The following is a 16,736-nucleotide window of genomic DNA, read 5'->3' on the forward strand; positions in this document are numbered from 1 at the left end:
CAGTATAGTGCAGTATAGTGTGGCATAGTGCGGTATGGTGGTGTATCGTGCAGTATAGTGTAGTATAGTGCATTATAGTGTAGTATAGTGCAGTATAGTGCGGTATAGTGCACCATAGTGCACCATAGTGTAGTATAGTGCATTATAGTGTAGTATAGTGCAGTATAGTGCAGTATAGTGTAGTATAGTGTACCATAGTGTAGTATAGTGTGCCATAGTGTAGTATAGCACGATATGGTGTAGTATAGTGCAGTATAGTGTAGTATAGCGAGGTATAGTGCAGTATAGTGTAGTATAGTGCGATATGGTGTAGTATAGCGCATTACAGTGTAGTATAGTGCAGTATAGTGTAGTGTAGTATAGCGTAGTATACTGCGGTATAGTGTAGTATAGGGCATCATAGTGTAGTATAGTGCGATATAGTGTAGTATAGCGCATTATAGTGTAGTATAGTGCAGTACAGTGTAGTATAGTGCAGTATAGTGTAGTATAGTGCATCATAGTGTAGTATAGTGCATCATAGTGTAGTATAGTGCGATATGGTGTAGTATAGTGCAGTACAGCGTAGTATAGTGCAGTACAGCGCATTATAGTGTAGTATAGCGCATTATAGTGTAGTATAGTGTAGTATAGTGCATCATAGTGCAGTATAGCACATTATAGTGTAGTATAGTGTGGCATAGTGTAGTATAGTGCGGTATAGTGTAGTATAGCGTGGTATAGTGTAGCATAGTGCAGTATAGCGTAGTATAGTGAGGTATAGTGTGTTATAGCGTAGTGTAGTGTAGTATATTACAGTGCAGTATATTGCTGTGTGGTGTAGTATAGTGCAGTATAGTGTAGTATAGTGCATCGTAGTGTGGTATAGTGTGGTATGGCGTAGTATAGCGCAGTATAGTATGGTGCAGCATAGTGCAGTATAGTGCAGTATAGTGTGGTATAGTGCAGTATAGTGTTGCATAGTGCAGTATAGTGCAGTGTAGTGTGGTATAGTGCAGTATAGTGTTGCATAGTGCAGTATAGCGCAGTGTAGTGCAGTATAGTGTTGCATAGTGCAGTATAGCGCATTATAGTGTGGTATAGTGCAGTATAGTGTTGCATAGTGCAGTATAGTGCAGTGTAGTGTGGTATAGTGTTGCATAGTGCAGTATAGCGCAGTGTAGTGCAGTATAGTGTTGCATAGTGCAGTATAGTGTGGTATAGTGCAGTATAGTGTTGCATAGTGCAGTATAGTGCAGTGTAGTGTGGTATAGTGCAGTATAGTGTTGCATAGTGCAGTATAGCGCAGTGTAGTGCAGTATAGTGTTGCATAGTGCAGTATAGTGCAGTGTAGTGCAGTATAGTGCAGTATAGTGTTGCATAGTGCAGTATAGCGCAGTGTAGTGTGGTATAGCGCAGTATAGTGTTGCATAGTGCAGTGTAGTGTGGTATAGCGCAGTATAGTGTTGCATAGTGCAGTATAGTGCAGTGTAGTGTGGTATAGCGCAGTATAGTGTAGTATATTACAGTGCAGTATATTGCTGTATAGTGCAGCACCATGTAGTGCAGTAGAGTGTAGTGTCATATAGTGTAGTGCCCTATAAACACACTGCAACTCACTCCTTATCTGCTTCTTCAGTTCCTTGTTCGGGTCCAGCCAGTTCTGGAGAAAGAGGCAAATTAGTAATGATATATTCATAAAAAAATCAATGAATGACCATGTATCCAGTCATTAACAGAGCCTGTCACATTACCACTGCCCTGAGAAAGATACCTGGGGGGACCGGTATCAGTCTGTCAACGCAAACGTCTCAGAGAAGTTGTGTTAATCTAGGATCCTGTCCCCCTGTCTATGCAACACTGCCCCACACCAAGTTACTGTATTTATTTAAAAAAAACATGATACCAGAAAGACAGACAGGACAACAGGCAGACAGGACAACAGACATACAGGACAACAGGCAGACAGGACAACAGGCAGACAGGACAACAGGCAGACATCTTTGATGAGTCTCTTCCTCTACCTTCTGGTTCTCCACGTCGCGGTACATGATACCAGACAGACAGACAGGACAACAGGCAGACGGGACAACAGGCAGACGGGACAACAGGCAGACGGGACAACAGGCAGACGGGACAACAGGCAGACGGGACAACAGGCAGACATCTTTGATGAGTCTCTTCCTCTACCTTCTGGTTCTCCACGTCGCGGTACGTGATGCCAAAGTAGTCCGTCTCCAGCAGGTTCAGATGGTCACAAACCTTGGCAAACAGCAGCTGGCCTCTGGTTCGTTTCTGGTGACACACACAGAGCGGGTTATTGAACAGGGGTCAGAGTTCACACTATAGGAGAGAACAATACAGAGAGAGGCTCTTGGTGACTTCATGTTCCACAGTGCACACTAATGTCAGGGTCGGGATCTGAACCCGGTTCCCCCAACGGGAGAAAACAACGTCATCTATTAGACCATGAGGAAATTCCCCCAGGTCTACCTCATCACGAGACCATGAGCCAGACTCAGGTCTGCTACACTAGAATATAACTAGGAAGGCATGCCCAATACATCTCTTCTTTCCAAGTGGTATGCTAGTGTGACAGCGAGGTCACACCAGATCTAACGCAGTACTCTACGTTCGTCCAGGTCCACAGGACGTCGGGGGATGACTTCAGTACCGGCCACTAGAAGCAACGGTGATCATAGGCTTGCAGCTTGCTAGGGAACTGCGGACGGGATTGGCAGATGGGCGTAAGGTGCGAACTCCGGCTCCGAGGATCGCAGGTTCAATCCCAGTGCTAGGCTGGCACTTTTTATTTTTATTTTATTTTATTTTTATTTACCATAAACCTTAACCTTTTGGAATGAATGCCTAGACGTATATTACTGCAGTGAGCTAAATCACAGTCAGAGTGTTTCTTGAACAAAATCGACTTTGAAACAAAAGTCTACCCTTGTACCACGTCAGATATAGAGTAGAAATGTATTACATGTTGAGGTTGCATCCCAATATTACACTGCATATATGTCACAGAAGACTGAAATATAACAAAACCGCTTGATATAGAAACACAAGATTTTCTGCATGTAAAAAAAGGGAAAAAAAGTTGATTAATTATGAAAAATATGAATAACATTCCCCTCATGAGGCCACTAGTGTGCTTTGCTCATTCAACTGCAGGAAAGGACTACCCGTCAAAACTTGACGTTTACGGACAAATGTTGAATACACCAGTCAGACCATGAGATCTGGTTTTCTCTAGTGGATAACGGAACCCGTCTCGAGTGGATAACGGAACCCGTCTCTAGTGGATAACGGAACCCGTCTCTAGTGGATAACGGAACCCGTCTCTAGTGGGTAACGGAACCCGTCTCGAGTGGATAACGGAACCCGTCTCTAGTGGATAACGGAACCCGTCTCTAGTGGATAACGGAACCCGTCTCGAGTGGGTAACGGAACCCGTCTCGAGTGGGTAACGGAACCCGTCTCTAGTGGGTAACGGAACCCGTCTCTAGTGGATAACGGAACCCGTCTCTAGTGGATAACGGAACCCGTCTCTAGTGGATAACGGAACCCGTCTCTAGTGGATAACGGAACCCGTCTCTAGTGGATAACGGAACCCGTCTCTAGTGGATAACGGAACCCGTCTCTAGTGGATAACGGAACCCGTCTCTAGTGGATAACGGAACCCGTCTCTAGTGGATAACGGAACCCGTCTCTAGTGGATAACGGAACCCGTCTCTAGTGGATAACGGAACCCGTCTCTAGTGGATAACGGAACCCGTCTCTAGTGGATAACGGAACCCGTCTCTAGTGGAAAACAGAACCCGTCTCTAGTGGATAACGGAACCCGTCTCTAGTGGATAACGGAACCCGTCTCTAGTGGATAACGGAACCCGTCTCTAGTGGAAAACAGAACCCGTCTCTAGTGGATAACGGAACCCGTCTCTAGTGGATAACGGAACCCGTCTCTAGTGGATAACGGAACCCGTCTCGAGTGGAAAACAGAACCTGTCTCTAGTTGATCTTATTTGGAAGAGAAAAAACGTGATTTGTGGTTAAAAATTTAGTTTTGACACTGATTACGATCTGTTCTTCAGCGAGCAACAACAGTACCGTGCAGCTAACAGGGATTAATAGAGACTGTGGTTAATTGACCGAAGAGCAGGGGTGAAAGATTATGTAGACAGTCTGTCACTGACTTCCTCCCTGCTGGTCTGACATCTCCTCCTCCCTGCTGGTCTGACATCCATCCCTCTCTCTATGTTATCTACCTCCTCCTCCTCCTCTCTCTATGTTATCTACCTCCTCCTCCTCTCTATGTTATCTACCTCCTCCTCCTCCTCTCTATGTTATCTACCTCCTCCTCCTCTCTATGTTATCTACCTCCTCCCCCTCTCTATGTTATCTACCTCCTCCTCCTCCTCTCTCTATGTTATCTACCTCCTCCCCCTCTCTATGTTATCTACCTCCTCCTCCTCCTCTCTCTATGTTATCTACCTCCTCCTACTCTCTATGTTATCTACCTCCTCCTCCTCCTCTCTCTATGTTATCTACCTCCTCCTCCTCCTCTCTCTATGTTATCTACCTCCTCCTACTCTCTATGTTATCTACCTCCTCCTCCTCCTCTCTCTATGTTATCTACCTCCTCCTACTCTCTATGTTATCTACCTCCTCCTCCTCCTCTCTCTATGTTATCTACCTCCTCCTCCTCCTCTCTCTATGTTATCTACCTCCTCCTCCTCCTCTCTCTATGTTATCTACCTCCTCCTCCTACTCTCTCTATGTTATCTACCCCCTCCTCCTCCTCCTCTCTATGTTATCTACCTCCTCCTCCTACTCTCTCTGTTACCTCCTCCTCCTCTCTCTATGTTATCTACCTCCTCCTCCTACTCTCTCTGTTACCTCCTCCTCCTCTCTCTATGTTATCTACCTCCTCCTCCTACTCTCTCTGTTACCTCCTCCTCCTCTCTCTATGTTATCTACCTCCTCCTCCTACTCTCTCTATGTTATCTACCTCCTCCTCCTCCTCTCTCTATGTTATCTACCTCCTCCTCCTCCTCTCTCTATGTTATCTACCTCCTCCTCCTCCTCTCTCTATGTTATCTACCTCCTCCTCCTCCTCTCTCTATGTTATCTACCTCCTCCTCCTCCTCTCTCTATGTTATCTACCTCCTCCTCTCTCTATGTTATCTACCTCCTCCTCCTCTCTATGTTATCTACCTCCTCCCCCTCTCTATGTTATCTACCTCCTCCTCTCTCTATGTTATCTACCTCCTCCCCCTCTCTATGTTATCTACCTCCTCCTCCTCCTCTCTCTATGTTATCTACCTCCTCCTACTCTCTATGTTATCTACCTCCTCCTCCTCCTCTCTCTATGTTATCTACCTCCTCCTCCTCCTCTCTCTATGTTATCTACCTCCTCCTACTCTCTATGTTATCTACCTCCTCCTCCTCCTCTCTCTATGTTATCTACCTCCTCCTACTCTCTATGTTATCTACCTCCTCCTCCTCCTCTCTCTATGTTATCTACCTCCTCCTCCTCCTCTCTCTATGTTATCTACCTCCTCCTCCTCCTCTCTCTATGTTATCTACCTCCTCCTCCTCCTCTCTCTATGTTATCTACCTCCTCCTCCTCCTCTCTCTATGTTATCTACCTCCTCCTCCTCCTCTCTCTATGTTATCTACCTCCTCCTCCTCCTCTCTCTATGTTATCTACCTCCTCCTCCTCCTCTCTCTATGTTATCTACCTCCTCCTCCTCCTCTCTCTATGTTATCTACCTCCTCCCCCTCTCTATGTTATCTACCTCCTCCTCCTCCCCTCTCTATGTTATCTACCTCCTCCCCCTCTCTATGTTATCTACCTCCTCCTCCTCCTCTCTCTATGTTATCTACCTCCTCCCCCTCTCTATGTTATCTACCTCCTCCTCCTACTCTCTCTATGTTATCTACCTCCTCCCCCTCTCTATGTTATCTACCTCCTCCTCCTCCCCTCTCTATGTTATCTACCTCCTCCCCCTCTCTATGTTATCTACCTCCTCCTCCTCCTCTCTCTATGTTATCTACCTCCTCCTCCTCCTCTCTCTATGTTATCTACCTCCTCCCCCTCTCTATGTTATCTACCTCCTCCTCCTCCTCTCTCTATGTTATCTACCTCCTCCCCCTCTCTATGTTATCTACCTCCTCCTCCTACTCTCTCTATGTTATCTACCTCCTCCCCCTCTCTATGTTATCTACCTCCTCCTCCTCCTCTCTCTATGTTATCTACCTCCTCCCCCTCTCTATGTTATCTACCTCCTCCTCCTCCTCTCTCTATGTTATCTACCTCCTCCCCCTCTCTATGTTATCTACCTCCTCCTCCTCCTCTCTCTATGTTATCTATCTCCTCCCCCTCTCTATGTTATCTACCTCCTCCTACTCTCTCTATGTTATCTACCTCCTCCCCCTCTCTATGTTATCTACCTCCTCCTCCTACTCTCTCTATGTTATCTACCTCCTCCTCTCTCTATGTTATCTACCTCCTCCTCCTACTCTCTCTATGTTATCTACCTCCTCCTCCTACTCTCTCTATGTTATCTACCTCCTCCTCCTACTCTCTCTATGTTATCTACCTCCTCCTCCTCTCTATGTTATCTACCTCCTCCTCTCTCTATGTTATCTACCTCCTCCTCCTACTCTCTCTATGTTATCTACCTCCTCCTCCTCCTCTCTCTATGTTATCTACCTCCTCCTCCTCCTCTCTCTATGTTATCTACCTCCTCCTCCTCCTCTCTCTATGTTATCTACCTCCTCCTCTCTATGTTATCTACCTCCTCCTCTCTCTATGTTATCTACCTCCTCCTCCTACTCTCTCTATGTTATCTACCTCCTCCTCCTCCTCTCTCTATGTTATCTACCTCCTCCTCCTCCTCTCTCTATGTTATCTACCTCCTCCTCCTCCTCTCTCTATGTTATCTACCTCCTCCTCCTCCTCTCTCTATGTTATCTACCTCCTCTCTATGTTATCTACCTCCTCCTCTCTATGTTATCTACCTCCTCCTCCTCCTACTCTCTATGTTATCTACCTCCTCCTCCTCCTCTCTCTATGTTATCTACCTCCTCCTACTCTCTCTATGTTATCTACCTCCTCCTCCTCTCTGTGTTATCTACCTCCTCCTCCTCTCTATGTTATCTACCTCCTCCTCCTCCTCTCTCTATGTTATCTACCTCCTCCTCCTCCTCTCTCTATGTTATCTACCTCCTCCTCTCTCTATGTTATCTACCTCCTCCTCTCTCTATGTTATCTACCTCCTCCTCTCTCTATGTTATCTACCTCCTCCTCTCTCTATGTTATCTACCTCCTCCTCTCTCTATGTTATCTACCTCCTCCTCTCTCTATGTTATCTACCTCCTCCTCCTCCTCTCTCTATGTTATCTACCTCCTCCTCCTCCTCTCTCTATGTTATCTACCTCCTCCTACTCTCTATGTTATCTACCTCCTCCTCCTCCTCTCTCTATGTTATCTACCTCCTCCTCCTCCTCTCTCTATGTTATCTACCTCCTCCTCCTCCTCTCTATGTTATCTACCTCCTCCTCCTACTCTCTCTATGTTATCTACCCCCTCCTCCTCCTCCTCTCTATGTTATCTACCTCCTCCTCCTACTCTCTCTGTTACCTCCTCCTCCTCTCTCTATGTTATCTACCTCCTCCTCCTACTCTCTCTGTTACCTCCTCCTCCTCTCTCTATGTTATCTACCTCCTCCTCCTACTCTCTCTGTTACCTCCTCCTCCTCTCTCTATGTTATCTACCTCCTCCTCCTACTCTCTCTATGTTATCTACCTCCTCCTCCTCCTCTCTCTATGTTATCTACCTCCTCCTCCTCCTCTCTCTATGTTATCTACCTCCTCCTCCTCCTCTCTCTATGTTATCTACCTCCTCCTCCTCCTCTCTCTATGTTATCTACCTCCTCCTCCTCCTCTCTCTATGTTATCTACCTCCTCCTCCTCCTCTCTCTATGTTATCTACCTCCTCCTCCTCTCTATGTTATCTACCTCCTCCCCCTCTCTATGTTATCTACCTCCTCCTCCTCCTCTCTCTATGTTATCTACCTCCTCCCCCTCTCTATGTTATCTACCTCCTCCTCCTCCTCTCTCTATGTTATCTACCTCCTCCTACTCTCTATGTTATCTACCTCCTCCTCCTCCTCTCTCTATGTTATCTACCTCCTCCTACTCTCTATGTTATCTACCTCCTCCTCCTCCTCTCTCTATGTTATCTACCTCCTCCTACTCTCTATGTTATCTACCTCCTCCTCCTCCTCTCTCTATGTTATCTACCTCCTCCTCCTCCTCTCTCTATGTTATCTACCTCCTCCTCCTCCTCTCTCTATGTTATCTACCTCCTCCTCCTCCTCTCTCTATGTTATCTACCTCCTCCTCCTCCTCTCTCTATGTTATCTACCTCCTCCTCCTCCTCTCTCTATGTTATCTACCTCCTCCTCCTCCTCTCTCTATGTTATCTACCTCCTCCTCCTCCTCTCTCTATGTTATCTACCTCCTCCTCCTCCTCTCTCTATGTTATCTACCTCCTCCTCCTCCTCTCTCTATGTTATCTACCTCCTCCCCCTCTCTATGTTATCTACCTCCTCCTCCTCCCCTCTCTATGTTATCTACCTCCTCCCCCTCTCTATGTTATCTACCTCCTCCTCCTCCTCTCTCTATGTTATCTACCTCCTCCCCCTCTCTATGTTATCTACCTCCTCCTCCTACTCTCTCTATGTTATCTACCTCCTCCCCCTCTCTATGTTATCTACCTCCTCCTCCTCCCCTCTCTATGTTATCTACCTCCTCCCCCTCTCTATGTTATCTACCTCCTCCTCCTCCTCTCTCTATGTTATCTACCTCCTCCTCCTCCTCTCTCTATGTTATCTACCTCCTCCCCCTCTCTATGTTATCTACCTCCTCCTCCTCCTCTCTCTATGTTATCTACCTCCTCCCCCTCTCTATGTTATCTACCTCCTCCTCCTACTCTCTCTATGTTATCTACCTCCTCCCCCTCTCTATGTTATCTACCTCCTCCTCCTCCTCTCTCTATGTTATCTACCTCCTCCCCCTCTCTATGTTATCTACCTCCTCCTCCTCCTCTCTCTATGTTATCTACCTCCTCCCCCTCTCTATGTTATCTACCTCCTCCTCCTCCTCTCTCTATGTTATCTACCTCCTCCCCCTCTCTATGTTATCTACCTCCTCCTCCTACTCTCTCTATGTTATCTACCTCCTCCCCCTCTCTATGTTATCTACCTCCTCCTCCTACTCTCTCTATGTTATCTACCTCCTCCTCTCTCTATGTTATCTACCTCCTCCTCCTACTCTCTCTATGTTATCTACCTCCTCCTCCTACTCTCTCTATGTTATCTACCTCCTCCTCCTACTCTCTCTATGTTATCTACCTCCTCCTCCTCTCTATGTTATCTACCTCCTCCTCTCTCTATGTTATCTACCTCCTCCTCCTACTCTCTCTATGTTATCTACCTCCTCCTCCTCCTCTCTCTATGTTATCTACCTCCTCCTCCTCCTCTCTCCATGTTATCTACCTCCTCCTCCTCCTCTCTCTATGTTATCTACCTCCTCCTCTCTATGTTATCTACCTCCTCCTCTCTCTATGTTATCTACCTCCTCCTCCTACTCTCTCTATGTTATCTACCTCCTCCTCCTCCTCTCTCTATGTTATCTACCTCCTCCTCCTCCTCTCTCTATGTTATCTACCTCCTCCTCCTCCTCTCTCTATGTTATCTACCTCCTCCTCCTCCTCTCTCTATGTTATCTACCTCCTCCTCTCTATGTTATCTACCTCCTCCTCTCTATGTTATCTACCTCCTCCTCTCTATGTTATCTACCTCCTCCTCTCTATGTTATCTACCTCCTCCTCCTCCTACTCTCTATGTTATCTACCTCCTCCTCCTCCTCTCTCTATGTTATCTACCTCCTCCTCCTACTCTCTCTATGTTATCTACCTCCTCCTCCTCTCTGTGTTATCTACCTCCTCCTCCTCTCTATGTTATCTACCTCCTCCTCCTCCTCTCTCTATGTTATCTACCTCCTCCTCCTCCTCTCTCTATGTTATCTACCTCCTCCTCTCTCTATGTTATCTACCTCCTCCTCTCTCTATGTTATCTACCTCCTCCTCTCTCTATGTTATCTACCTCCTCCTCTCTCTATGTTATCTACCTCCTCCTCTCTCTATGTTATCTACCTCCTCCTCTCTCTATGTTATCTACCTCCTCCTCTCTCTATGTTATCTACCTCCTCCTCTCTCTATGTTATCTACCTCCTCCTCTCTCTATGTTATCTACCTCCTCCTCTCTCTATGTTATCTACCTCCTCCTCTCTCTATGTTATCTACCTCCTCCTCTCTCTATGTTATCTACCTCCTCCTCCCCCTCTCTATGTTATCTACCTCCTCCTCCTCCTCTCTATGTTATCTACCTCCTCCTCCTACTCTCTCTATGTTATCTACCTCCTCCTCCTACTCTCTCTCTGTTATCTACCTCCTCCTCCTCCTCTCTCTATGTTATCTACCTCCTCCTCCTCCTCTCTATGTTATCTACCTCCTCCTCCTCCTCTCTCTATGTTATCTACCTCCTCCTCCTACTCTCTCTGTGTTATCTACCTCCTCCTCCTACTCTCTCTATGTTATCTACCTCCTCCTCCTACTCTCTCTCTGTTATCTACCTCCTCCTCCTCCTCTCTATGTTATCTACCTCCTCCTCCTACTCTCTCTATGTTATCTACCTCCTCCTCCTCCTCTCTCTATGTTATCTACCTCCTCCTCCTCCTCTCTATGTTATCTACCTCCTCCTCCTCCTCTCTCTATGTTATCTACCTCCTCCTCCTACTCTCTCTCTGTTATCTACCTCCTCCTCCTCCTCTCTCTATGTTATCTACCTCCTCCTCCTACTCCTCTCTATGTTATCTACCTCCTCCTCCTACTCTCTCTATGTTATCTACCTCCTCCTCCTACTCCTCTCTATGTTATCTACCTCCTCCTCCTACTCTCTCTATGTTATCTACCTCCTCCTCCTACTCTCTCTGTTACCTCCTCCCCTCTCTATGTTATCTACCTCCTCCTCCTCCTCTCTCTATGTTATCTACCTCCTCCTACTCCTCTCTATGTTATCTACCTCCTCCTCCTACTCTCTCTATGTTATCTACCTCCTCCTCCTACTCCTCTCTATGTTATCTACCTCCTCCTCCTACTCTCTCTATGTTATCTACCTCCTCCTCCTACTCTCTCTGTTACCTCCTCCCCTCTCTATGTTATCTACCTCCTCCTCCTCCTCTCTCTATGTTATCTACCTCCTCCTCCTCCTCTCTGTGTGTTATCTACCCCCTCCTCCTCCTCTCTCTATGTTATCTACCTCCTCCTCCTCCTCTCTGTGTGTTATCTACCTCCTCCTCCTCCTCTCTCTATGTTATCTACCTCCTCCTCCTACTCTCTCTATGTTATCTACCTCCTCCTCCTCCTCTCTGTGTGTTATCTACCTCCTCCTCCTCCTCTCTCTATGTTATCTACCCCCTCCTCCTCCTCTCTCTATGTTATCTACCTCCTCCTCCTACTCTCTCTATGTTATCTACCCCCTCCTCCTCCTCCTCTCTATGTTATCTACCTCCTCCTCCTACTCTCTCTGTTACCTCCTCCTCCTCTCTCTATGTTATCTACCTCCTCCTCCTACTCTCTCTGTTACCTCCTCCTCCTCTCTCTATGTTATCTACCTCCTCCTCCTACTCTCTCTGTTACCTCCTCCTCCTCTCTCTATGTTATCTACCTCCTCCTCCTACTCTCTCTATGTTATCTACCTCCTCCTCCTCCTCTCTCTATGTTATCTACCTCCTCCTCCTCCTCTCTCTATGTTATCTACCTCCTCCTCCTCCTCTCTCTATGTTATCTACCTCCTCCTCCTCCTCTCTCTATGTTATCTACCTCCTCCTCCTCCTCTCTCTATGTTATCTACCTCCTCCTCCTCCTCTCTCTATGTTATCTACCTCCTCCTCCTCCTCTCTCTATGTTATCTACCTCCTCCTCCTCCTCTCTCTATGTTATCTACCTCCTCCTCCTACTCTCTCTATGTTATCTACCTCCTCCTCCTACTCTCTCTATGTTATCTACCTCCTCCTCCTACTCTCTCTATGTTATCTACCTCCTCCTCCTACTCTCTCTATGTTATCTACCTCCTCCTCCTACTCTCTCTGTTACCTCCTCCTCCTCTCTATGTTATCTACCTCCTCCTCCTACTCTCTCTATGTTATCTACCTCCTCCTCCTACTCTCTCTGTTACCTCCTCCTCCTCTCTGTGTGTTATCTACCCCCTCCTCCTCCTCCTCCTCTCTGTGTGTTATCTACCCCTCCTCCTCCTCCTCTCTCTGTGTGTTATCTACCCCCTCCTCCTCCTCCTCTCTCTGTGTGTTATCTACCCCCTCCTCCTCCTCCTCCTCCTCTGTGTGTGTTATCTACCCCCCCCCTCCTCCTCTCTGTGTGTGTTATCTACCCCCTCCTCCTCCTCCTCCTCTCTGTGTGTTATCTACCCCCCCCCTCCTCCTCTCTGTGTGTTATCTACCCCCTCCTCCTCCTCCTCCTCTCTGTGTGTTATCTAACCCCTCCTCCTCCTCCTCCTCCTCCTCTGTGTGTGTTATCTACCCCCTCCTCCTCCTCCTCTCTGTGTGTTATCTACCCCCCACTCCTCCTCTCTGTGTGTGTTATCTACCCCCTCCTCCTCTCTGTGTGTTATCTACCCCCTCCTCCTCCTCCTCCTCCTCCTTTCTGTGTGTTATCTACCCCCTCCTCCTCCTCCTCCTCTCTGTGTGTTATCTACCCCCTCCTCCTCCTCCTCCTCTCTGTGTGTTATCTACCCCCCCCTCCTCCTCTCTGTGTGTTATCTACCCCCTCCTCCTCTTCTCTGTGTGTTATGTACCCCCTCCTCCTCCTCTGTGTGTGTTATCTACCCCCCCCTCCTCCTCCTCCTCTGTGTGTGTTATCTACCCCCCCCTCCTCCTCCTCCTCTCTGTGTGTTATCTACCCCCCACTCCTCCTCTCTGTGTGTTATCTACCCCCTCCTCCTCCTCTCTGTGTGTTATCTACCCCCTCCTCCTCCTCTCTGTGTGTTATCTACCCCCTCCTCCTCTGTGTGTGTTATCTACCCCCCCCTCCTCCTCTGTGTGTTATCTACCCCCTCCTCCTCCTCCTCCTCTCTGTGTGTTATCTACCCCCCCTCCTCCTCTGTGTGTTATCTACCCCCTCCTCCTCCTCTCTGTGTGTTATCTACCCCCCCCTCCTCCTCTGTGTGTTATCTACCCCCTCCTCCTCCTCTGTGTGTTATCTACCCCCTCCTCCTCCTCCTCCTCTCTGTGTGTTATCTACCCCCTCCTCCTCCTCTCTCTGTGTGTTATCTACCCCCTCCTCCTCCTCTCTGTGTGTTATCTACCCCCTCCTCCTCCTCCTCCTCTCTGTGTGTTATCTACCCCCTCCTCCTCCTCCTCTCTGTGTGTTATCTACCCCCTCCTCCTCCTCCTCTCTGTGTGTTATCTACCCCCTCCTCCTCCTCCTCCTCTCTGTGTGTTATCTACCCCCTCCTCCTCTTCTTTCAGGCTGTAGCTGTGCAGTTTGGCTAGCGTCCAGTCAAACTCCCTCCGAGTCCCTGGGGATATATTTAGGTTGCTGTTACCACCTACCTTCTCTCCCAACCTCCCTCCCCCCTCCCACAGAGCCCTGGCATAATTCTGCTCTCCCAACCTCCCTCCCCCCTCCCACAGAGCCCTGGCATAATTCTGCTCTCCCAACCTCCCTCCCCCCTCCCACAGAGCCCTGGCATAATTCTGCTCTCCCAACCTCCCTCCCCCTCCCACAGAGCCCTGGCATAATTCTGCTCTCCATGCCTCCCTGAGGTTGCCAGTTACATCTGAAAGGCTTGTGTGTGATTCTCAAGCCTATTAAAAGATGCTTCGACAGACACTTCAAAACCAGCAGGAACAACTTCTCCGGCAGTTAACACAGAGCGATGTCCCACCAGCACAACATCAACCTAGCACAATCCCACAGTCACACCAGCACAATCCCACAGTCACACCAGCACAATCCCACAGTCACACCAGCACAATCCCACAGTCACACCAGCACAATCCCACAGTCATATCAGCACAATCCCACAGTCACACCAGCACAATCCCACAGTCACACCAGCACAATCCCACAGTCACACCAGCACATTCCCACAGTCACACCAGCACAATCCCACAGTCACACCAGCACAATCCCACAGTCACACCAGCACAATCCCACAGTCACACCAGCACAATCCCACAGTCACACCAGCACAATCCCACAGTCACACCAGCACAATCCCACAGTCACACCAGCACAATCCCACAGTCACACCAGCACAATCCCACAGTCACACCAGCACAATCCCACAGTCACACCAGCACAATCCCACAGTCACACCAGCACAATCCCACAGTCACACCAGCACAATCCCACAGTCACACCAGCACAATCCCACAGTCACACCAGCACAATCCCACAGTCACACCAGCACAATCCCACAGTCACACCAGCACAATCCCACAGTCACACCAGCACAATCCCACAGTCACACCAGCACAATCCCACAGTCACACCAGCACAATCCCACAGTCACACCAGCACAATCCGACAGTGACACCAACACAATCACACCAGCACAATCCCACCAGCACAATCCCACAGTCACACCAGCACAATCCCACAGTCACACCAGCACAATCCCACAGTCACACCAGCACAATCCCACAGTCACATCAGCACAATCCCACAGTCACACCAGCACAATCCCACAGTCACACCAGCACAATCCCACAGTCACACCAGCACATTCCCACAGTCACACCAGCACATTCCCACAGTCACACCAGCACAATCCCACAGTCACACCAGCACAATCCCACAGTCACACCAGCACAATCCCACAGTCACACCAGCACAATCCCACAGTCACACCAGCACAATCCCACAGTCACACCAGCACAATCCCACAGTCACACCAGCACAATCCCACAGTCACACCAGCACAATCCCACAGTCACACCAGCACAATCCCACAGTCACACCAGCACAATCCCACAGTCACACCAGCACAATCCCACAGTCACACCAGCACAATCCCACAGTCACACCAGCACAATCCCACAGTCACACCAGCACAATCCCACAGTCACACCAGCACAATCCCACAGTCACACCAGCACAATCCCACAGTCACACCAGCACAATCCCACAGTCACACCAGCACAATCCCACAGTCACACCAGCACAATCCCACAGTCACACCAGCACAATCCCACAGTCACACCAGCACAATCCCACAGTCACACCAGCACAATCCGACAGTGACACCAACACAATCACACCAGCACAATCCCACCAGCACAATCCCACAGTCACACCAGCACAATCCCACAGTCACACCAGCACAATCCCACAGTCACACCAGCACAATCCCACAGTCACACCAGCACAATCCCACAGTCACATCAGCACAATCCCACAGTCACACCAGCACAATCCCACAGTCACACCAGCACAATCCCACAGTCACAATCACACCAGCACAATCCCACAGTCACACCAGCACAATCCCACAGTCACACCAGCACAATCCCACAGTCACACCAGCACAATCCCACAGTCACACCAGCACAATCCGACAGTGACACCAACACAATCACACCAGCACAATCCCACCAGCACAATCTCACAGTCACAACAGCACAATCACAATCACACCAACACAATTACACAGTCACACCAACACAATCACACCAACACGGTCACACCAACACAATAACACAGTCACACCAACACAATCACACCAGCACAATCCCACAGTCACACCAGCACAATCTCACAGTCACACCAACACAATCACACCAACACGGTCACACCAACACGGTCACACCAACACAGTCACACCAACACAATCACACAGTCACACCAACACAATCACACAGTCACACCAACACAATCACACCAACACAATCAGACAGTCACACCAACACAGTCACACAAACCCAATCAGACAGTCACACCAACACAGTCACACCAACACAGTCACACCAGCACAACCAGACAGTCACACCAACACAGTCACACAAACCCAATCAGACAGTCACACCAACACGGTCACACCAGCACAACCTCAACATAGCACAACCAGACAGTCACACCAACACACATCACACCAACACAATCAGACAGTCACACCAGCACAATCACACAGTCACACCAGCACAATCACAGTCACACCAGCACAATCACACCAGCACAATCACACCAGCACATTCACACCAACACAGTCACACAGTCACACCAACACAGTCACACCAACACAGTCACACCAACACAGTCACACCAGCACAATCACACAGTCACAATAGCACAATCACACAGTCACACCAACACAGTCACACCAGCACAATCACACAGTCACACCAACACAGCTCCACTGGTGACACTACATTGAGGATGGTGTTATTTTTCTAGACAAAATGAAATATGAACCGTCCGGTAAATGATTCTGCACTATGAACCGTCCGGTAAATGATTCTGCACTATGAACCGTCCGGTAAATGATTCTGCACTATGAACCGTCTGGTAAATGATTCTGCACTATGAACCGTCCGGTAGGTAAATGATTCTGCACTATGAACCGTCCGGTAAATGATTCTGCACTATGAACCGTCCGGTAAATGAT

At 48.4% G+C, this 16,736-nt stretch overlaps 1 protein-coding gene across 22 annotated transcripts in view; it reads right to left on the minus strand.

Annotated features, from left to right (window-relative positions):
* Nucleotides 1-16,736, minus strand: part of LOC139560246 (band 4.1-like protein 3) — a 113,154-nt gene that overhangs the window by 56,655 nt on the left and 39,763 nt on the right. For 21 of the 22 annotated variants that reach the window (XM_071376851.1, XM_071376841.1, XM_071376843.1 and 18 more), the window contains exons 4-5: nucleotides 2,170-2,274; nucleotides 1,600-1,642 (exon numbers count right to left, since the gene is read on the minus strand). In XM_071376851.1, the coding sequence (XP_071232952.1) occupies nucleotides 1,600-1,642; nucleotides 2,170-2,274 (148 nt within the window). Of the gene's footprint in view, nucleotides 1-1,599; nucleotides 1,643-2,003; nucleotides 2,032-2,169; nucleotides 2,275-16,736 lie in introns of those variants that run through there. The other variant, XM_071376852.1, reaches the window with a different exon arrangement.

Source organism: Salvelinus alpinus, chromosome 30 (assembly GCF_045679555.1).
Source record: "Salvelinus alpinus chromosome 30, SLU_Salpinus.1, whole genome shotgun sequence".
Classification (NCBI taxonomy): Eukaryota; Metazoa; Chordata; class Actinopteri; order Salmoniformes; family Salmonidae; genus Salvelinus; species Salvelinus alpinus.